This window comes from Staurois parvus, unplaced genomic scaffold (assembly GCF_062004578.1).
Source record: "Staurois parvus isolate SC_StPar_1 unplaced genomic scaffold, SC_StPar_1.0 ptg001192l, whole genome shotgun sequence".
Taxonomy (NCBI): Eukaryota; Metazoa; Chordata; class Amphibia; order Anura; family Ranidae; genus Staurois; species Staurois parvus.
Genome location: NW_028318988.1, coordinates 4,076,469 through 4,099,147, shown reverse-complemented (window position 1 = coordinate 4,099,147; position 22,679 = coordinate 4,076,469). Strand labels below are relative to the sequence as shown.

At 41.1% G+C, this 22,679-nt stretch overlaps 1 protein-coding gene across 1 annotated transcript; it reads left to right on the top strand.

The window, feature by feature from the left end:
- The first annotated feature begins 1,148 nt into the window (after positions 1-1,148).
- LOC149438451 (olfactory receptor 6N1-like) lies at positions 1,149-19,214 on the top strand. The gene is made up of 2 exons (XM_089659896.1): positions 1,149-1,266; positions 18,150-19,214. The coding sequence occupies exons 1-2, from the start codon at positions 1,246-1,248 to the stop codon at positions 19,128-19,130; spliced, it is 1,002 nt and encodes a 333-aa protein (XP_089516022.1). The 5' UTR covers positions 1,149-1,245; the 3' UTR covers positions 19,131-19,214.
- The last annotated feature ends 3,465 nt before the right edge of the window (positions 19,215-22,679 follow it).

The following is a 22,679-nucleotide window of genomic DNA, read 5'->3' as shown; positions in this document are numbered from 1 at the left end:
CCAGGAGAACAGCTGATGCACTGGAATGGAGTCTGCAGACAGGTGGCGCCTGTGAGAGGTATGCAAGCCTTCAGGGAAACAGAGGACTACAGGATAGTCGGTTCAAAGCCAAGCTCAAGTGCCAGGTGAAGATTGAAGCAGACGTAGTCAGTAGAATAGCTGGGGTCATACACAGAGGAGCGTGAGAGAGACTATCCGTTAGCTAAGCCAGGGTCAAGTCAGGAGTCAGGCAGAGAAGACAGGTCCAACAGCAAGCCGGGTCAGTAACAGGAAATCGCTATAGCAATGGAACACAGACAATGGTACTGGGGAGCCAGAGATCAACCAGCAACTTGAGGGAGTGATGAGTCTCCTTATGAAGGCCGTCCAGCGCCAAACTGAGCCATTGCATGCGCAACTATGCACCAGTGCACATGTGTGTTCCGGCTCGCGTCCGTACACCAATGCACATGGATCTTCACCAACATGCACTTCTGTGGCCATGCAGGGTACTGGCAGGAGTGCCAGATCTCCTAGAACTTCTGCTGTGGACAGAACCCTGACAGGATGCAAGTTGGTTTGAGAAAAAACTGTTGCCTGGCTGTGCAGAGAGAGGCTTAGGGATTGCCACAACATAGTGGCCCTCACAAGGGTAGGGCTACATGCTAAAGAAAGAAAAAACTAAATATATTTGTTAAGGAATTATGATCATCAATGCTTTGAAAAAACAATGCTTTGAAGGTTTCTAAAGAATATACTGTACATTAAAATGTGTATTTATAAATACAATAAATATAAATAGTTAAAAAAATTAATAAATACATACATATTTTGTGTCTATGGATAGTTTTTAGATTTTGTGTCTATGGATAGTTAGATTAACCAACTAACCATGAAACCATTTTGATTAGTTTCTACAAGGCAAGGCATATGGGAGAGTTGTTTTTTTAATCAAATAATTATAACCACCAAAACAACAACAACAACTTCAATGGCAACATTAGTTAATCATTCCTTGGAGGATTCTAATTAGCTTTAGACTCCCTGTTTGTGTTATAACCAGGGGTTTAAATAGAAGATTAATCACAGCGTATTTTAATTACTAGTAAGCAAAAATAAAGGAAAAGCCATGCTACACATATGTAGCCAATTACTAAACAACATTTAAACCAATCGTGCAAAATTCAGTTTGTTTCATTCATTTTTGAAGGAGATCAAAATATTAACATTTTAATTCTTGCCAAAAGTTTTCTTTTATTATTTGTCATGGGAGCTGACTTATGGAAGGTAAGATTGATATATTGATTATCGTGTTAATATCTTTGTGTTTATGAAAAATATTATTTTGAACTAAAAAAAAAATGGTTTAAAAAAAAATGACATTTAAAATAGATTTTGTGCTAGGTAAATATGAAATTACATTTTTTTCCTTTCTTTTTTTTTCTTTTTTCATTCAATTAAAATAAAATAATAAAAGTCATGCAATGCAAAAACATAAAACAAAAGATAAAACAAGAAACTATGTGAACCTAAAATAATGTTGACAGTGTAGGGCAGAAAATTTAACGCATGAGACAATTTTGATTAAAAAAGAACCATTCTCTTCTCGTTACATAAAATTTTAAGAAACTGTAATAAATGGCATATTTTGTTAAATGTATTATATTATACTATACTTAACCCCTTGATAACTGAGGATAAAACAAATTTTAATGCCTGAAAACAAATTTGGAATTTTGACACCTTTATCGCAAATACTTACTGTATCGAAGTGGATTATACCTTGTTTTTTTTCAGGACAAATGGTAAATATAAAATCAGAAATAGTGTCACGCTCCACTACCAATTGCAAAAAATGTGAATAAATAAATATTAAATAAATAATAGTCCAGCATCAAAAGAATATATATCAATATCACTGCAATTATATTACTGCTGCAAACATGTCCTTATTAAGTCTGTGACTTTGACACTTCTAGTGCTGTGATACGAGATAATGACCGTGCAGTCCACCAATCATACAAAATATTATGCACCTTCCCCGGGTGTGCTCTCACCTGGTGTATATGATCAAACCGTTTAGTGAGGTCATAAAAAGCTTGTGTCCCTTTAATTGCACTTAGTTGTAAATGGATAGGATTATCCCTCTTTCCCTGTGATGGATAGATGAATGGATGGCTGTACGGATAGATGGTGTGTTCCCTCTTCCCAGCAGGGGGTCTCCTCGCTTCCTTATGGATTTTTCTCCATAGGTGTAATGGCCATGAAATGTAATAAAAGAATATAGTGCCTTATCCTCTTCAAAATGTAATTTATTAAAGTAGTGCACTCACATGTATGACAAGTTAAAAACGCTTTAAAATGTTGAGATTTGAATCCACAGTAAAGTTTTTCAAAATTGCTGAATACTTGCTGAATGTTGCTTTAAGCGTCATGACGTCACACATTCACAATTGTAAAGAGGATAAGGCACTATATTCTTTTATTACATTTCATGGCCATTATACCCATGGAGAAAAAACCCTAAGGAAGCAAGGAGACCCCCTAGTGGGAAGAGGGAACACTCCATCCATCTATCTATCCATCCATCTATCCATCCATCGCAGGGAAAGAGGGATAATCCTATCCATTTACCACTTAATTGTCCAATTAAAGGGACACAAGCTTTTTATAACCTCACTAAACGGCCTGGTCATATACACCAGGTGAGAGCACAACTGGGGAAGATGCATAATATTTTTTATGATTGGTGGACTGCACGGTTATTATCTCCTATCACAGCACTAGAAGTGTCAAAGTCACAGACTTAATAAGGACATGTTTGCAGCAGTAATATAATTGCAGTGATATTGATATATATTCTTTTGATGCTGGACTATTATTTATTTAATATTTATTCCCATTTTTTGCAATTGGTAGTGGAGCGCAACACTATTTCTGATTTAATATTTTACCATTTGTCCTGAGAAAAAAACAAGGTATAATCCAGTTAGATACACTAAGTAGTTGTGATAAATGTGTCAAAATTCCAAATTTGTGTTCAGGCATTAAAACTTGTTTTATCCTCAGTCACCAGGGGGCTAAGTACAGTATAATATAATACATGTAACAAAATCTGCCATTTATTACAGTTTCTTACAGAAAAAATTGAGTACTGACGTGATACTTTTTTTATTTGCACTAACATACAATTTTGAGGACAAGCTTTCGGTGTATGTCCCCTTCTTGAAGGTCCAGGCAGTACTACTTCACAAAGTTTTAGCAGAATATTAGAACAAATGTTGAAAGGGGGAGAAAAAAAAAACAGAAAGAAACACACACAAACAAATGTACACAGCAATGGTTATAAGATTAGGATTAGACTAGAGATAAGACACAGCAAAAGCAAAGACTGGAGGGGGGGGGGGGGAACAACACTCACAGAGGAGTTCGATTTTGAGGACATACACCGAAAGCTTGTGCTCAAAATTGTATGTCAGTGCAAATAAAAAAAGTATCACTCAATTGTTTCTGTCGCACTAATACGGCTACAATCACCTCAAGCATTACAGTTGATTACAATTTTTGCAATATATGTAACAAGAAGAGAATTGTTCTTTTTTTAATCAAAATTGTCTCATGCTTTAAATTTTCTGCCCTACACTGTCAACATTATTTTGGTAGTGGAGCGCGACACTATTTCTGATTTTATTCTTTATGATACAGTTTTTACACACATTTTACATTTTATTTTCACTATTGTATTGGTTTACCACAATTTTAGCATTATTTATAGCAATTAATCATTTAAATATTTAGCAGCACTTTGTATACACCATAGCAGCTCACAAGACCCCACACTTTAGTATTACATAGTAAAATATATCCCCTGATTTTTTTTATTATTAAAGGAAAACTGGCCCCAAATTGTAACAGCAGCCCACCAAGTGGTAGGCCACAAAAAAGACAGAGCGGGGTCAGGGCATGCTGAAGTGCACAGTGCACAAAAGTCACCAACTGTCTGCAGAGTCAATAGATGAAGACTTGGCTTTTGATTTAATACGGCTTTAACAAAAGTCTGGTGTCCAAATAAACACAGCACTACAACATTGTATAACAATCTTTTCCTATAGCCCTGTTCCCCTCGGCCTCTGTTGCCGGCACTTAATAAAGTGGAACTTCACTCTCTCAATCAACATTGACTATTTTTATTCCTCATACTGATAGTAAGTAGATAGGAAAGTATATTATATTTACTTAAACTTTTTTTTACATTTCTTAAGTTACTTCTTGGTTTCCATACCTAGGAAAATAATGTCATACATCCCAGCCTTCAGTAGAGGAGGAGGGGTTTGCTGAACTAAGCACACCCTCCTGCCTTCATGCCTAAGCTAAGGGCAAATGGATTCCAGGAAGTAAATGCTAAATACACTCACTGGCCACTTTTTTCAGTACACTTTTCAATTGCCTGGTAACACAAATTGCTAATGTTAAGTACTCCTTTTGAATGAAGGACATCAACGCCAATTCTGTTTCATTCATCTGATACAAGTTTACTGGAGAATTACAATGTACATCGGGTCACAAAGCATGCAGACAACAATGTGACAAAAAATGATTACATGGGTGGATGTTTATATAGGATTTCTTCAACAAGACCTGTTCAGTTGCTTGGCAATACAAATTACTAATCAGCCAATCACATGGCAGCAACTTAATGCATTTAGACATCTAGACGTGGTGATGACGACTTGATGAAGTTCAAACTGAGCATCAAAATGGGGAAGAAAGGGGATTTATGGCTGAGAGCTGCTCTCCAAGACTTAGACTGGGAGGGAATATTGGCATCGATGAACACAACACAGAAATGTGAGTTTTTCCAAAAGACTGTATGTGAACACACTGCAAAATATATTCCCATTGGCAACAAGAAAAGAGCTTTTATTAAATATAAAAATGAAGGAACGCAATCATCGTTTAAACATTACAAAGAATATTACAGAATATGCAAAAAGGAAATAAAGGCCGCAAAAATTGAAAATGAACGACAGATTGCAAAAGATAGCAGGGCCAACCCCAAAAAATTCTTCAAATATATTAACCACTTGCCCTCTAAAGGATTTATCTCTCTTAACTTCTTGCCACCCGGCCAATGGCCGTTTGGCAGCCGGGCAAAATCCGAGCATGCGCAGTTTTGTTCTTCCGAGCATGCGCAGTTTGCGCGCCTGCAGAGCAGCACAGCGGCGCTATCTGTCACCGGCCGTGTACCTCGGACACAGCCGATGACAGATCTGAGTACTGGCCCCATTGCCGGTACCATGTGACCTGCTGTGACCAATCACAGCAGGTCACATGACAGTTGTATACAATGGCTGGCTTCATTCATGCCATCCATTGTATACTAGTGTGTCTAGCTGTGAATGGTCACAGCGATCACATACACAAGCTGGGCCAATCACAGCCCAGCTGTGTCATGTGATTATCCATGGCCAAATCACAGCTAAGCACAAAAAAAAAAAAAAACCTGAATGAATCGATGTCATTCAGGTAAATGCTTGCTTTTAGCAAAGTAATTATTTGCTATAAGCAAATTGTGTAAAAAAAAAAATACTAATCACTTCCCCAAAGTAGTACAACGCTACTATGGTAACATTTTACTACTTTGGTCATAGTGAAATATGAAAAAAAAATCTTATAAAAAGAAAAAAAATTTAATAAATTAAAAATAATAAAAATTAAAAAAAAAAATATTTTTTTTTTCATACTGTCACCAGTCAATGTCTCTGATCACCGCCATGCCAGTTATATGATGACGCTGTACTGCACTGGTGACAGTATGTAAAAAAAAAAATAATGAATTTTTTTTTAAATTTTTTTCATTTTCCAAAAAATTATGACAAAAAAATACAACTTTAAAAAACTTGCCATGCCTCTTAAGAAGTACGTCGGACTGTCTACTCTGCAAAAAGGGGTCATTTGGGGGATATCTGTACTGTCCTGACATTTGGGGGATATCTGTACTGTTCTGACATTTGGGGGATATCTGTACTGTCCTGACATTTGGAGGATATCTGTACTGTTCTGACATTTGGGGGATATCTGTACTGTCCTGACATTTGGAGGATATCTGTACTGTCCTGACATTGGGGGGATATCTGTACCTTCCTGACATTTGGGGGATATCTGTCCTGTCCTGACATTTGGGGGATATCTGTACTATTCTGACATTTGGGGGATATCTGTACTGTCCTGACATTTGGGGGATATCTGTACTGTTCTGACATTCTTGGACCTCAAGAAATTAGATTGGCTGTCAGTACTTCAGGATTGATCAATATTCAGATATATCCCATAGTTTGTGAACGCTATAACTTTCCTACAAACTAAATAATACATCCTAATTTGGGTTATTACACCAAAGACATGTAGCAGAATACATCTCGGCCTAAATTTATGAAGAACAATTATTTATTTGCAAACTTTTATAACAGAATCAAAGAAAAACGTGTATTTTTTTTCAAAATTTTCGGTCTTTTTTTGTTAATTTAGCAAAAAATAAAAATCCCGGCGGTGATTAAATACCACCAAAAGAAAGCTCTAGTTGTGTGAAGAAAAGTATAAAATTTTAGTTTGGGTACAGTGTTGTATGACCGCGCAATTGTCATTCAAAGTGTGAGAGCGCTGAAACCTGAAAAATGGCCTGGGCAGGAAGGGGGTTAAAAGTGCCCGATATTGAAATGGTTAATGACCAGGCCTCTTTTTGCTACTCGGCGCTGCACTAATTCAACTGATAATTGCGCGGTCATGCAATGCTGCACCCAAACGAAATGTACGTCCTTTCTTTCACACAAATAGAGCTTTCTTTCGGTGGTATTTGATCACCTGTGCGCTTTTTATTTTTCACGCTATAAACAAAATAAGACTGAAAATTTTAAAGAAAAACAATATTTTTTACTTTCGGATATAAAAAATATATATTAAACTCAAAGTTAGTTATAAATTTAGACCAAAATGTATTCTGCTCCATGTTTTTGGTAAAAAATCCCAATAAGTGTATATTTATTGCTTTGTGTGAAAGTTATAGCGTCTACAAACTATGGTATAGATACTGCAATTTACGCCATTTTTTTGCTATACAGCGCAGCACTGGTTTAACTGACAATTGCGCGGTCATGCAATATGTTACATAAATTAAATTTATGTCCTTTTTTCTCACAAATAGAGCTTTCTTTTGGTTGTATTTGATCACGTGAGTTTTTTTATTTTTGGCGCTATAAACAAAAATTTTTGAGAAAAAAAAATTGTTTTGAAAAAAACAATATTTTCTCTTTTCTCTCATAAAAAATATCCAAAAAACTAAAAAATCATCATAAATGTAGGCCAAAATGTATTCTGCTACATGTTTTTGGTTAAACAAATCCCAAAAAGTGTATATTTATTGCTTTGTGTGAAAGTTATAGCGTCTACAAACTGTGGTATAGATAATGGAATTTACACAGCTTTTACTTTCTGACTGCCTATCACATTTCTTGAGGTGCTAAAATACCAGGATAGTACAAACACCCCCAAATGACCCATTTTCAGAAAGTAGATACCCTAAGCTATCTGCTGAGAGGCATATTGAGTCCATGGAAGATTTATTTTTTTCCACAAGTATCTGGACAAAACTTTTTTTTTTTTTTTTACACAAAGTTGTCATTTAAATTATATATTTTTCACACAAGCCATGGGTATATGTGGAATTACACCCCAAAATACATTCTGCTACTTCTACCGAGTATGGGGATACCACATGTGTGAGACTTTTTGGGAGCCTAGACACATATAGTAGCCTGAAATCCAATGACCACTTTGAAAGCCTGAAGGTAAGTAACTTCCTCATTTCACTTCCTCACTACCTATCACAATTTTGGAGACCCTGAATTGCCAGGATAGCACCAAACCCCCTCAAATGACCCCTTTCTGGAAAGTAGACACTCTAAGGAATTTAAAAAGAGTCATGGTGAGCAGGGGCAGACTGACCATTTGAGCACTCGGGCACTTCCCGAGGGCCGGGGGTCACTAGGGGGCCCCATGAAATGCCCCTGGTACCTTTTTGTAGGGTTTTTTGGGTGTGCTTTGAGTGTGGGCAAGGACACAGGGGCCCCATGATCCCTTATTGCCCGGGGGCCCCATAAGTTGTAAGTCCGCCCCTGATGGTGAGTATTTTGCAGATCTAATTTTTTCTCACAAGGTTTTGAAATATGAAAAAAAAAGAAAAAATATGATTTTGGTTTTTTTTCTTCCTTTTTCAAAACCTTGTGGCAACAAACGAGATCTGCACAATACTCACCATGTTTCTGATCAAATTTCCTTGGGGTGTCTACTTTCCAAAGAGTGGTCATTTGGGGGAAGGGGGTTGGTGCTATCCTGGCATTTCAGGGCCTCCGAAACTGTGATAGGTAGTCAGGAAGTGTAATGAGGAAATAAAGCCCTTTGCAAGCCTGAAGGTACCTATTGGATTTTGGGGTCCTGTACTTGGCTAGACGGCCAAAACATCTCTCACATGTGGTACCCCCATACTCAGGAGAAGTAGCAACATGTATTTTGGGGAGTAATTGCATATATACCTTTGGCATGTGTGAGCAATAAATCATTTAACTGACAATTTTGTGTAAAAATAAAAAAAAGTTTTGTTTGTCATTTTCCAAAAACTTGTAAAAAAATACATTCTTCTATTGATTCAACATGCCTCTCAGCAAATAGTTTGGAGTGGAGGGACTCATCAACACAGATGTTTTGCTGGGGAGTGTAGACATCTGCAAATTTTTTGGTTAAGGTGATTTACAAGGGGCTCAGTTTTGTGTGAATTCAAGGTCACCCCGAGGACGACAGAGTGCATTGTCATTGAAATGCATAAAACACATTATACTCTCATATCTATGCCTGGCCATGGCAGCAGAGAACACGGCATATGATGAATCGGGTCTGTGGACCAATACAACCGCAATTCATTTTTTTAGTAATGCCCATGTTGAGGGTTAGGTCCAAAAAACATTTTAATGAGTTTCCATGCAAATGGTCTGGCAAGGTTTGAATTTGGGTTGGTGGCGGTAAATTGTTGTGCATATAAATTGCTTTGATCCACAATCAATGCATATAGATCTTCCGTGAAAAACAGCTCTAAAAAAATCAAGGGGGTTAGTTAAATTTGCTATTTCCACCTGAATTTCGGGTTGGGCAGTGAATGGGGGAAGCATGGGTGCTGCGGAATTTGTGGGCTGCCAATCGGGATTTGCAAGCACATCTGGAAAGGATACTAGGGGCTCTATGGGCCTGTGTGCAAATTCTTGGTGGTTGCGGGACAATACTTGTGCTTACCACTGCACCAGCTTGTACTGGACTTATGGGACTCGCCATGTCACCAAGTGATACTGCAGTGCTGGTAGTATTAATTTTGTTATTATACAGGATTTATATAGCTCCTTGGAGTTTACAATCTAAGAGGTATGTGAAAGACCAGGATGTACTAGGCTGCTGGTGCTCGCCAGTTCACCAAAAGTTAGCGTGGCACTAGTACTGGCACTCTGCTGCATATGAGAGTCATCAAAATTTACTGGCAAGTGCTAACAGAAACTGACACTGCACTTGCTGGGGAAGAAGGGGGGGGTAAGCGTAGGGGCTAAACGCTGGTGTTGGCAGGTGTCGGGGCTGATCCTGCGAACACTGTGTTTTTGGGGACATTACACTAATGTGAATGCTGGTATAATGCTGATCTGATCAAAAATATTGATCCGTTCAGACACTATACTAGCAATGTAGGTTTATTGTGCATGAGCGTGTGCCTGGCAGTCAAGGGGTTAAATGTGATGATTGGTGTACTGAAGGGCAATTTGACCCTATCTGGGAGGGGTGTGAAAACCACAGGAGCGCAAATAACGTATGTTATTGTATTGTGTTATGGCGCTGCATCACTTTAACTGACAATTGTGTGGTCATGCAACACTGCACCCACATGAAATTTACATCCTTTTTTCCCCATGAATTGGGCTTTCTTTAGGTGGTATTTGATCGCCTGTGTGGTTTTTAAATATTTTGCGCTATAAAAAAAAAATTTAGAAAAAAAACATTTTGGACTTTTTGCTATGAAACATGTCCAGTAAAAAAATGTAAAAATCAAATTTCAGCATAAATTTTGTCCAAAATGTATTCTGCGCCATGCTAAAAAAATCCCAATACGTGGAAATTAATTGGTATACGTGAAAGTTATAGTGTTTACAAATGGCGGTATAGATACTGGATTTTTTTTGTATACTAATAATAGCGACTTATTGCAGCAATCAGCGATTTATGGCAGCGATCAGCGACTTATGGCAGGACTGCGACGGACATTCTGACACTGGGGGGACTGACTTGGGGTCACTGACATCCCTAGTGACACCAATACAGTGATCAGTGCAAAAAAACCCTACTGACACTGTACTAATGGCACTGCGAGGAAGGGATTAACATTGGGAGGCAATGAAAGGGTTAACTGTGTTAGGGGAATGTTTTACTAAAGGGGGGGGTACTTCTCTGTTACACACTGTTCCGGAAGGCTGTGCTCAGCGATCCCGGAACAGTGTGCTGAAAACTGACAGGGAGGAGAGCTCCATTGAAAACAATGCAGCCTTCCTCCCTGTCAGTGTTTGCTAGCAATGTCCAGGCTCCGGCCGGTAATCATCGGCCGGGGCCCAGTGATTGACACCCGTGATCGATGCTGTGGGTAGGGCAGGATATGCGTCCCCTACCCCAAAATGCAGGATCACGTTTATATACATGATCCTGTGCACAGGGGTGTCAAGGTCCTACCTTTCCTCAGGGCTTGTGCTGCTCCAAGTGCTGGCATCCATCTTAGGTGTCTGCAAAGCATTTTGGGATACTTTATGCTTTCAGCCCTCTGCTGCTCCTCCTTCAGGAGGTGGTGGCTTATCCCATATAAGTCTGCTGTTTGTAGCTGTCCATTGCATTCGTGTCCTGTCTGTTGCACAGCAGCATGCGCCTGTTTTGTTTCTCATTGCTCTCCTGGATACCGACTCTGCTTTGGCAAGACTCCTTCCTGGCTTCTGACCCCGGCTCTGGTGACCATCTTTCCTGGCTTCTGACCCCGGCTCTGGCGACCATCCTTCCTGGCTTCTGACCCCGGCTCTGGCAACCATCCTTCCTGGCTTCTGACCCCGGCTCTGGCGACCATCCTTCCTGGCTTCTGACCCCGGCTCTGGCGACCATCCTTCCTGGCTACTGTGTAAGCCGTGTACCGGGGTGGGCTCCCCAGGATACAGTGAAGTCACAAACGAGGAAAGCAACTCCAACACCAGCTTTTGCCACAACAGAATTTTACTTAGATGTGGCAAATAAACAAAACCACAAATGCTGGAATATACAATAAATTTACATACAATCAGCCCAAAGGCTGAGACTCTTGTGCTGCACAGCACGGCGCCTTCTGATGGATGAAGGTAGAAAGTGAAGTAATTTACCTACTAAGCTGCCACACCCTACCTGTTATTACCCTAAAAGATCAAGAATCCGTGTATGGGTGTATGGTATGGGCTAGCCTGCGGTGCAGCACAACAGCTTACAATCTTACACAAATCTACAGTATTCCCCCTCCCATAACTGGTCCTGTAGCACGTGCCTGAGTATTCCTTCTGAGCAAAATGCCAGTCTGGCTTGAGTCTGTAGTATTTTATTAGTTCTCCAATGTGAAATGTCACTTTAAGTTGTGGAGTCCTTCCAATGATCAGTAATAACACTTGTGGCCTGACACAAACAGAGACCCTAACTATCTAACTATAGGCCTGTCTCAGTCTTATAGGCGCCAACACTGAAATGAGGTGCGTGCATGATCTTACCGACCCAGGTCTACTTTGCATCCGCTGGTGACTCTAAACAGAACAATGTCCCTCCACTGAGCATGCAATATTATCAGCAATGTATGTTGCTTTGCTCCTCTGTCCTCATCAGCTTCCTGGCAGCAAATCTTCCCCTCTTTGAACAGGATTAGTGTCTTGAACACCATCAGCTTTACTCAATGGGATTTCTGATTACGGAGGGCAGTCTCCACAGCTGGAGGGCAACGGATTATCCCATCACTCAGCCGCCTTCTCTCTCTCTCTCTCTCCAGTATGGCTTCTCCTTTTCTCTTCTTGTTCACTCTCCTTGAGAAAACCCCACCCCTTATTGAATATAGAAATAGCTATGCAGTCTGAGGCTGTGTTAGAAACAGTGACAACTTGTGGCCAAACTGCAGAATGTTTTTAATTTACTTCAATCAGTGTTCAAACAATGAGAGCTGTTTCCCCATCTCACAACTGTCCTATCAAGTCATCCGATGTTGCTGTTGGACTTGTATAGACTCTCTGTCTTGTTTTTGTACAATAAACCTACCTTTAATTTCAACTCCTTGTGTGTCTGGCTCCTCGCTCCCTGACAAGGGGCCCCTTGTAGCAGTATATGTACTGCAGGCGGTCCCCTAGTGGTTAATAGTAAAAAGATTCTAGAAGCAGTGGGTGGGGAGTGAGGATGAGTTGGTCTGCACTCTCAGGGGATCCTGACCAATCCTTAAGCAGGTGGCTTGGCATGGGGTCAGGAAAGCCCTTAAAAGTGGCTGAGATGCAGGGCCCTGGGAGGGGGCCCAGTGGGAAAAGGCCTACCTACAGGCATGGTGCTGGAAAGGAGGATCTCTTAGCATCATCATCCCCCAGAGCAAGGACCACCTGTAGAGCCAGAAAAGGAGCTAGCCCAGTAGAAGGCCTGAAGGCAGCCACCTACCTAAATCTGCATGCAGGACTGAGACTGAGTGAGTAGCCCTACACCCCCTAGGCCAAACAAGGGAAAAAGAGCACTCTGGTGGGAAACCTGATTAGCTCCTTACCTGGGACGGTTTCATTTAAAGTGGCAGGCACTGGATTCCCTTGCCCAGGGATTCCCTCGGGCAACTGTATAAGAAGAGGATTAGCTGGGGTCTGCGGAGGTACACCTGGAGAGGCTAGAGTGCTCTCCAAGCAGAAGTTCTACTGTGTAAGGACTTCTACATAATTTCTAAGGAGTTTGTCCTCAGTTGCAGTTCCACTGGGCATCCCGTACACCCCTTACCCCATCCACGTTCAACACCCCTTATTAAAACATAAAAAGCCAAGCTCAAGGACTGTTTACTGTCTCTGAATGCAAGTCTGTAAAAACTGTGTGTTGCCTGACTGTGCAGGACTACAGGGGGACCCAAATCTCTAGCGACTCCTAAGGGGGTAGTGCTACATATACTAATGCTGGAAAGGCTATTGTTTGAGCAATCAGATCAAGGGTCTTGAATTAAAATTCATGTAGGACCAGTCAGTAACATTTTCTTCTGGCAGAGGTCTCATGTTTGCACTATAACACATCACAGCTCCCCCTGTACATCACAGCTCCCCCTGTACATCACAGCTCCCCCTGTACACCCTGATGAAGTCACGACGCATGTGACGCAACACGTCAGACCGTCATTCCCGGTTCAGAGATGCATCACTTCCGGTCACGTGGGGACGCATGTCCGGACGTAGCAGCCATATTGGTTTCCCTCCCTGTATGTGAATACACCCATGGAAGGAGGTGGAAAGCGCTTTGTAAACAAGGAATACATGTGAGTGGAAACAGTATGTTACACTGAGTGTTTTAATAAACGGTATTATACTATGGGAAGCTCTGTTTGTGTCCTATATGACGTTTGAGAGGAGGTGGAGTGGAGGTCCTGTGGTCCCTTGCTGAGCTGCCTGGGGTAGAGGATTGCCTTTGAGGAGAGTTTTTGCCTTGTGGCCCTGTGTGGGTCGAGGTGGGGAGGTGGGCAGGCGTTGCTGCCATTGGGGGATTCCTTTTGTGCACTGGAAGTGAAGATCACTGAGTGTTTTCACATTATATGCATGGACTTTTGTGTTTATTTTAGACACAGTGTTTTTATGTATTTATCACATAATTAAGTGGATTTAATATATAATATTTTTATTCTGATATATAGTTTATCACAGAATTTATGAATCACGTATTTATTTGATGATGAAGAATCACAGTTTATTTATTTCAATTCATAGGTTTGTCACAATTCATCACGGATAGTTACACTTTCATTCTTTATTATTTATGAATTAGTATAATTATGAATATTGATTTCATATCACTGATTTATTTGAGGATTAATTAAGGGAATATCAATTGTTATCTTTATTTTTTATCACATATCTATATATTATGAGGTATTTATGGTCAGTTTATGTATGAGATATTTATTTATTTTAGTTATCTCACCAATAGACATATTATATTTTTTATCACTGTATGGTATTTATAGGTTTAGATGGTTTTTATGATGGGTATATATAGGGTTTATTTATTTATTTATTTATTTTTTTTGGTATTGTTTAGCGCTTCACTATTTTATATGTGGTCCCCCTGTACATCACAGTCCCCCTGTACATCACAGCTCAGTGTCTTTTAACCACCTCCACCACCTTAGTCCAATGACGGGTGCAAGGCATTTCTCTCATTCTGGGAGGACGTAATATGACGTCCTCCCATTCTAACCACACATGTGCGGCTCAGGGAGCACGCAGCGCGGCGATCGGTGGTGAGCTGTGTTCCTCGGACACAGAGGATCACCGATCAACGGAAAGAGTCGAAGGTGTCGGCTCGGTCATGTGATCAACTGTGTCCAATTACAGCTGATCACATATAAACAGGAAATGTCGGTTATTGGCATTTCTCTCCTCACGCTGACAGCTCGAGAGGAGAGGAGAGCCGGTAATCGGCATTCCTCAGAGGGGACATGTACACTGATCATCAGTGTGCCCTGATGATCTGTGTAGCTCCAACAGTGCCACTTATCAGTGTCCATCAGTGCCAGCTGTCAGTGCTCATCCATGCCAACTGACAGTGCCCATCAGTGCCACATAAGTGCCACATTTCATTGCCTACCAGTGCACATCAATGCCAATATCAATGCCCATCTGAGCTGCCTTTCAGTGTCACCTATCAGTGACAGTCAGTGCCGCCTAACAGTGCCAGACAGTGCAGCCTATCAGTGGGCATCAGTACTGCCTAACCGTGCCTGTCAGTGCCACCTATCAGTGCCACCTATCAGTGCCATATATGAGTGCTGCCTTTCAGTGCCCATTAGTGATGCCTGTCAATGCCCGTCAGTGGCACCTACCAGTTCCTCCTCATCAGTGCAGTCTATCAGTGTCCATCAGTGCAGCCTCATTAGCGCACATCAGTGAAGGAGAAAAACTTATTTACAAAATTTTATAACAAAAACTAAGAAAAAACTTTTTTTTTTTTTCAACATTTTCAGTGGTTTTTGGTTTGTTTAAGAAAAAAATAAAAAAAACCCAGAGGTGATTAAATACCACAAAAATAAAGCTCTATCTGTCACAAAAAAAATGATAAAAATTTCATATGGGTACAGTGATGCATGACCGCGCAATTGTCATTCAAAGTGTGACAGCGTTGAAAGCTGAAAATTGGCCTGGGCAGGAAGGGGGTATAAGTGCTCTGTAGGTTAGTGGTTACCCTATCCTTCCCCTCATAGCCTCCATTACATCACAACCCTCGTTAACATCACAGTCCCTTCTTTACATCAGTGACCACAATCTCCCATTACTTTTACATCACAGACCCCCTTCATATCACAGCCTCACCCCCTTTACAGTAGTACTACACAGTCCTCAGCTCCCCTACATATCACAGGGCCCCTTTACATTGGAGTCCCCTACATATCACAGGGCCCCTTCATATCACAGTTTACCTTTTACATTGTATTCTCCTTCATATCACAGTGCCTCATTACTTTGCCGTACCCTTTATAACACAGCACCCCTTTATAACACAGCACCCCTTTATAACACAGTGCCTCTCACATCAGAGTGCCCATTTATACAATTGTGTTCAAAATAATAGCAGTGTGTTGAAAAAAGTGAATAAAGCTGAAAATCCTTCTAATAGCTTTTATTTCCATCCACACAAATGCATTGGGAACACGACACATTCTATTCCAAATCAAAACACGAAGAAAAATACATCAAATTTGTGTTGTTCCTCTAAAAAAATTGAAGAAAAGTGAACATTAGACTGTTAAAAAAATAGCAGTGTTTGTATTCTTCTTTACAAACTCAAACATTCACTATATAAACTGAAAAATGTTTGAAGATTTTGCTTTCCTTTGAATGACTTAATGAATATTTGGTTGTAGTCGCACTGTTTCTGAGAACTGCTGTACATCTGTGTTGCATGGAGTCACCCAACTTCTGGCCCCTGTGATCAGGTATTCCAGCCCAGGATGATTGGACGACATTCCACAGTTCTTCTCTATTTCTTGGTTTTGCCTCAGAAACTGCATTTTTGATGTCACCCCACAAGTTTTCTATTGGATTAAGATCCGGGGATTGGGCTGGCCACTCCATAACGTCAATCTTGTTGGTCTGGAACCAAGATGTTGCATGTTTACTGGTGTGTTTGGGGTCGTTGTCTTGTTGGAACACCCATTTCAAGGGCATTTCCTCTTCAGCATAAGGCAGCATGACCTCTTCAAGTATTCTGATGTATTCAAACTGTTCCATGATCCCTGGTATGCGATAAATAGGGCCAACACCGTAGTATGAGAAACATCCCTATATCATGATGCTTGCACCACCATGCTTCACTGTCTTCACAGTGTACTGTGGCTTGAATTCAGTGTTTGGGGGTCGTCTGACAAACTGTCTCCGCCCACTAGACCCAAAAAGAACAATCTTACTTTCATCAGTCCACAAAATTTCTCTTTAGGCCAGTCATTGTGCTCTTTGGAAAATTGTAACCTCTTCAGCACATGTCTTTTTTCCAACAGTGGGACTTTGCGGGGGCTTCTTGCAGATAGCTTGGCTTCACATAGGCATCTTCTAATTGTAACAGTCCTCACAGGGAACTTTACACCTTCTTTCATCTTCCTGGAGCTGTTTGTTGGCTGAGTCCGCGCCATTTTGGCTATTCTTCTATCCATTCGAATGGTAGTTTTTCGCTTTCTTCCACGTCTTTCAGGTTTTGGTTGCCATTTTAAAACATTTGTGATCATTTTAGCTGAGCAGCCGATCATTTTCTGCACTTCTTTATATGTTTTCCCCTCTCCAATCAACTTTTTAATCAAGGTACGCTGTTCTTCTGAACAATGTCTAGAACGACCCATTTTCCTCAGAATTTCAGAGAGAAATGCACTGTAACCAGCATGTACAACATTTGCTGCCTTCCTTCCTTAAATAAGGGCAATAATTGCCACCTGTTTTTCAAAGAATGAATGACCTCACTAATAGAACTCCACACTGCTATTATTTTGAACATGCCCCTTTCAATGAGTGATTCAATGACACAGAATCAGCAGCATGCATGTCATGACTGTTGGGTCTGTTGGATTTCTATTACTCACTACACCTGCTAGTAAATTATTTGCCATGTAGAAATATCATTTCTACCAAAAACAGTGATTGATCCGGTTAGTGATGTCTGACTGCTATTATTTTGAACATAACTGTATTATAGTGCCCCTTCGATGCAAGCCTCCCAAACCTCAGAGTTCTACCTTCAGCAGGGCAGAGGCAGTTATCTGCTTGGGATGTCCTCTCCTGGGTCTCCCACCTATCATCCTCACAGCAGGGCAGGGGGCGAGAGGCTGCAGATCTGGACGGAGGACAATCCGGTGATTACCGCTTGTTAGTTTGAAAAGATTCTCCCTCTCTGTGCAGATCTGCAGCACCTCCCACCCCCTGCCCTACTGTAAGGATGAAAACAGTGGCCATTCGGGGGACGACACCCAGCTGCTAAGTGGCCCAGACAGGACTATCACTTGGTCTGGGTCCAGACCACGGTCCGCCATTTATTGATCCCTGAATTAGATATTATGTATCATTTGTTAGTTTTCACTAAGAGGCGCCTACTGCATCTGCTGGTACCCAGCCACTGAGCCCACACATCTATATTTTAGATTAAGATACCCATCCAGGAGGATTTAGCACTGTCCATACTGTAACTCTGGCAACCAATGTTGAAGCCCTAATGAAGGAGGATGCTTTGGCCCAAAACGTGTTTGTTACTGGTTTGTTACTGGTTATAGCGCTGATGCTATTTGAGCAATAAAATAATATAATGAATTAATTGTATTTATTTATATGATCTAGATCAATGAAGATTCCTTGAAATCTGTTTCTTCCAATACAACTTGTACCCATGTGACAGAATTCATCCTTTTCGGATTCCTGAGCCTCCAGAATTTCAACAATTTACTTTCTTGTGTATTTCTTTGTATCTACCTCTTCATCCTCTCTAGCAATGGCATTATCTTCTTTTTGGTCATCTTTGACCGGCATCTCCATACCCCAATGTATTTCTTTGTCGGCAATTTGTCCTTTATAGACATGATTTACACTTCAGTAACTGTCCCGCAGATGTTGGCCAAGTCCCTGATGAACCTGAATACTATTTCCTTCACTGCCTGCTTTGTACAGATGTATATTTTTCTGTCTTTGGGAGCAACAGAGTGTTATCTCCTGGCCGTAATGGCCTACGATCGCTACATAGCTATATGCTCACCCTTACACTACCAAACCATCATGACAAGACAACTTTACATAATACTGTCAACGGCAGCCTGGTGTGGAGGCTTTGCTGCTCCAGTCGCACTCACCCTTCTTGCCTTTAATTTACCTTACTGTGGCCCCAACATAATCTACCATTACTATTGTGATGATCCTCCGCTGCTCAGTTTGGCTTGTGCCGATCTATCCCTCAATGTAACAGTTGGGTCTTTCAGTGCTATCGTTGTCTATTTGGTAACCTTATCTGTAATTGTTATATCTTACACTAAGATTATTTTAACAATTCTCAGGATCAGTTCCAAAGGAGGCCGGAAGAAAACCTTTTCTACCTGCGCCTCTCACTTTACTGTTGTCAGTATATATTTCTTGCCACTTATGTTTATGTACCTTCGTCCACCAGGTCTCTACCCATCTGAGGTGGACTCCATGGTGTCCATGTTATATACAGTATTAACTCCCATGATGAATCCCATAATATACAGCATGAGAAACAAAGACATTGAAATTGCTTTCCAGAGGAAAATAGGCTTCATCTGTACCAGAAGTAGTTTGGCCACAGAATAGAACGCATGTGATTAATGAATAAAGCCATTTATTAACTTGGATGTATGTCCTTTAGAAGATGAATTAAATGGACATTCTATAACAGTTTTGGCTCAATTTTTTCTTAATTTTATACAGTTTTAGACTGATGTTTTTTTACTATATACAGTATGCATTATTTATAACGGTTTAAGAGCTCCTGCCGCTGCTCAAGGCTATGAATTATATTCTTACAGCAGAAAATTAATAGTGCAGCACTTGAATAAAACAAAAATAAAACTAATAAAAAGTCTGATATTAAAAGTCTGTTTTCATAAAAAAACCTGCCAGGTGACTGGTAACAATCAATAGTGGTGATCCGTGAAGAATAGCAGAAATGCAAACTCACCAGAAAGTAAATAAGTGTAAGTGGTGTGTATCATAACTCCAGGATCCTCGATCAGGAAGAAAAGGTCTGGTCAGAATGGGTCAATCCTCCCTCAGAAATGTATTCAAGACTTGCTCAGAGATGATTTAAAACAGATCCAGGTAACCAGATGTCTCCTATGGTTGGATGAATGGAAGGGGTTGCCTGTTTACAGGGGGTCTTCCTCCTTTTGGTATAGTACCTGAAATCGTGGTACAGGGCCCTGCCAGAAGGAACTCCTGGAGGGCACAAATTTATTATTATTATTATTATTATACAGTATTTATAAAGCACCAATAGTTCACTCAGCGCTGTACATTACAAAGGGGGACAGAACATGTGACAGAACAATACCAATACAATGCAAAACATGAGGGGATCGAGGGCCCTGCTCTTTCGAGCTTACAATCTAGGAGGGAGGGGATGGTGGTACAGGAGGAGATAGCTGTGGGGGATGGAGTGGTAGGAAGAGTGGAGGAGGTCGGTCAAGTTAGCAGGGGTTGGGGTAGGCTCCCCTGAAGAGATGGGTCTTCAGGGTGCGCCTAAAGGAGAGGAGAGTAGGTGATAATCTGATGGGTTGGGGCAGGGAGTTCCAGAGGATGGGTGACACCCTGGAGAAGTCCTGGAGGCAGGCATGGGAGGAAGGGACCAGGGAACTAGAGAGAAGGAGGTCTTGTGAGGAGCGGAGTGTGCGTGCTGGGCGGTACTTGGATATTAGGTCAGTGATGTAGTTCGGGGCAGTATGGTGGACAGCTTTGTACGTCAATGTTAGGATTTTAAATTTGATCCGTTGCGCAATCGGAAGCCAGTGGAGGGATTGGCAGAGGGGGGTGGCGGAAACGGAGCGGTTGGAAAGGTGAATGAGTCTGGCAGCCGTATTCAGGATCGACTGAAGCGGGGATAGCCAGCGGCGAGGCAGGGCTGCTTTTCTCCAGACACAGTCTGATAAACCACTAGAGCACTTGATGGGGAAGAAGACGGTCGCTACTTGGGCTTTCTGCAACTATGGTATAGATACTGCAATTTACTCCATTTTTTTGCTATACAGAGCTGCACTAGTTTGACAATTGCTATGTAAAACCCCCCTTCCTGACCAGGCCTTATTTTGCTATTCGGCGCTCCAATTGGTAATTGCCAGATCCTGCAATTCTGTACCCAAATTACATTTTGTCCTTTCTTTCACACAAACAGAGCTTTATTTTGGTGGTATTTGGTCATCTGTGCGCTTTTTATTTTTTGCGCCCAATAATAAAAAAAAGACCGAAAATTTAGAAAAAAAAAAACCCAATATTTTCTCATTTCTGTCATAAAAAAATCCAAAACACTGCCAAACTGTATTCTGCAACATGTCTTTGATAAAAAAAAAATCCCAATAAGTGTATATTTATTGCTTTGTGTGAAAGTTATAGCCTCTATAAACTATGGTATAGATAATGGAGTTTACACAGCTTTTACATTTCTTGAGGTGCTAAAATACCAGGATATTACAAACACCCCCATATGACCCCTTTTCGTAAAGGAGACACCCTAAGAGGCATATTGAGCCCATGGAAGATTTTTTTTTTTTCAACAAGTTTTTAGAAAATGACAAAAACATTCACTTAAATGATATATTGCTCATACAAGCCATGGGTATATGTGGAATTACACCACAAAATACATTCTGCTACTTCTACCTAGTATGGGGATACCAAATGTGTAAGAATTTTTGGGAGCCTATCCACATATAGGAGCCTGAAATCCAATGACCACTTTGAAAGCCTGAAGTTGCATAACTTCCTCATTTTACTTCCTCACTACCTATCACAGTTTCGGAGGCCCTGCAATGCCAGGAGAGTACCCCCCCCCCCCCCCCCGAATGACCCATTTTTGGAAAGTAGACACCCCAAGGAATTTGATAAGAAGCATGGTGAGGATTTTGCAGATCCCGTTTGTTGCCACAAGTTTTTGGAAAATGAAGGGGTCATTTGGGGGGTTTGGTGCTATCCTGGCATTTCAAGGCCTCCAGAACTGTGATAGGTGGTCAGGAAGTGTAATGAGGAAATAAAGCCCTTTAAAAGCCTGAAGGTGATTACTGGATTTTGGGGTCCTGTACTTGGCTAGACTGCCAAAACATCTCTCACATGTGGTATACCCATACTCGGGAGAAGTAGCAGAATGTATTTTGGGCAGTAATACCACATACACCCATGGCATGTGAGCAATAAATCGTTTAAGAGACAATTTTGTGTAAAAATAAAACCATATTTTTGTCATTTTACAAAAACTTGTGGTAAAAAAATAAATTCTTCTATTGACTCAACATGCCTCTCAGCAAATAGGTTGGGTGCCTACTTTCCAAAAAGGGGTCATTTTGGGGGGTGGGGGCATTTTATACCCAGCATTAGAAGTTTATGCCACACATCGATCACTCTTCTAACCACCTTAAGGGAGAATGACGTGGGTGGTTAAAGTTCCGGATAACTGGAGATATGAAGGATGGGGCTGGCTGGACTTACTTGGTCGCACTAGGCAGTTGCGCAAGAAATTGCCCATGGCCCCACAGTAGAGACATAGGTTGCCTTACCGTCTACGTAGCCTTTCTTCTGGAGTTAGAGCAGGTCAGAGAAGGTCAATTTGCATTGGTTCTACTTCAGAAGTGCAGATGGGCTGAGGAGCAGGGGCAGGAGCCGCTGGTCCTGGAATCATCGGCAGAAACCACGTGGGTCGACAGGTCTGAGTACATTCAGAACATCTTTCCCGTAGTCGTCAATCCAACTGGGTAGGGAGCTGAATAAGATTCTCCAAGGAGGAAGGAACTTCCACCCTAGCTAACTCATCCTTGAGGGATTTGAACAGGCCTAGACAGAACTGGTATTTTAACGCTGTGTCGTTCCAGCTGGTATCAGCTGACCATTTGTGGAATTCCACAATATAGTCCTCCACAGGCCGCCGACCCTGTTGTAGAGTATGGAGGGCGGACTCAGCAGTGGTGGTCCTCTGGGGATCATCATAAAAGGCAGCCATGGCTTCAAAAAATGTGATCACTGAGTTGAGTGCTGGGTTCTTTTGTTCCAGTAGGCTGTGTGCCCATGATCGAGGTTTGTCAGACAAAAGGGAGATAATGAACCCAACCTTGACCGCCTCAAGTGAAAAAGTCCTTGGTTGTAGAGCAAAATACAGCT

Bases quoted from the DNA above. Each gene is read 5' to 3' on its own strand.
- LOC149438451 (XM_089659896.1), top strand. From the start codon at position 1,246: ATGGGAGCTGACTTATGGAAG. The intron at 1,267-18,149 runs GTAAGATTGATA...TATATGATCTAG, and splicing joins TGGGAGCTGACTTATGGAAG to ATCAATGAAGATTCCTTGAA.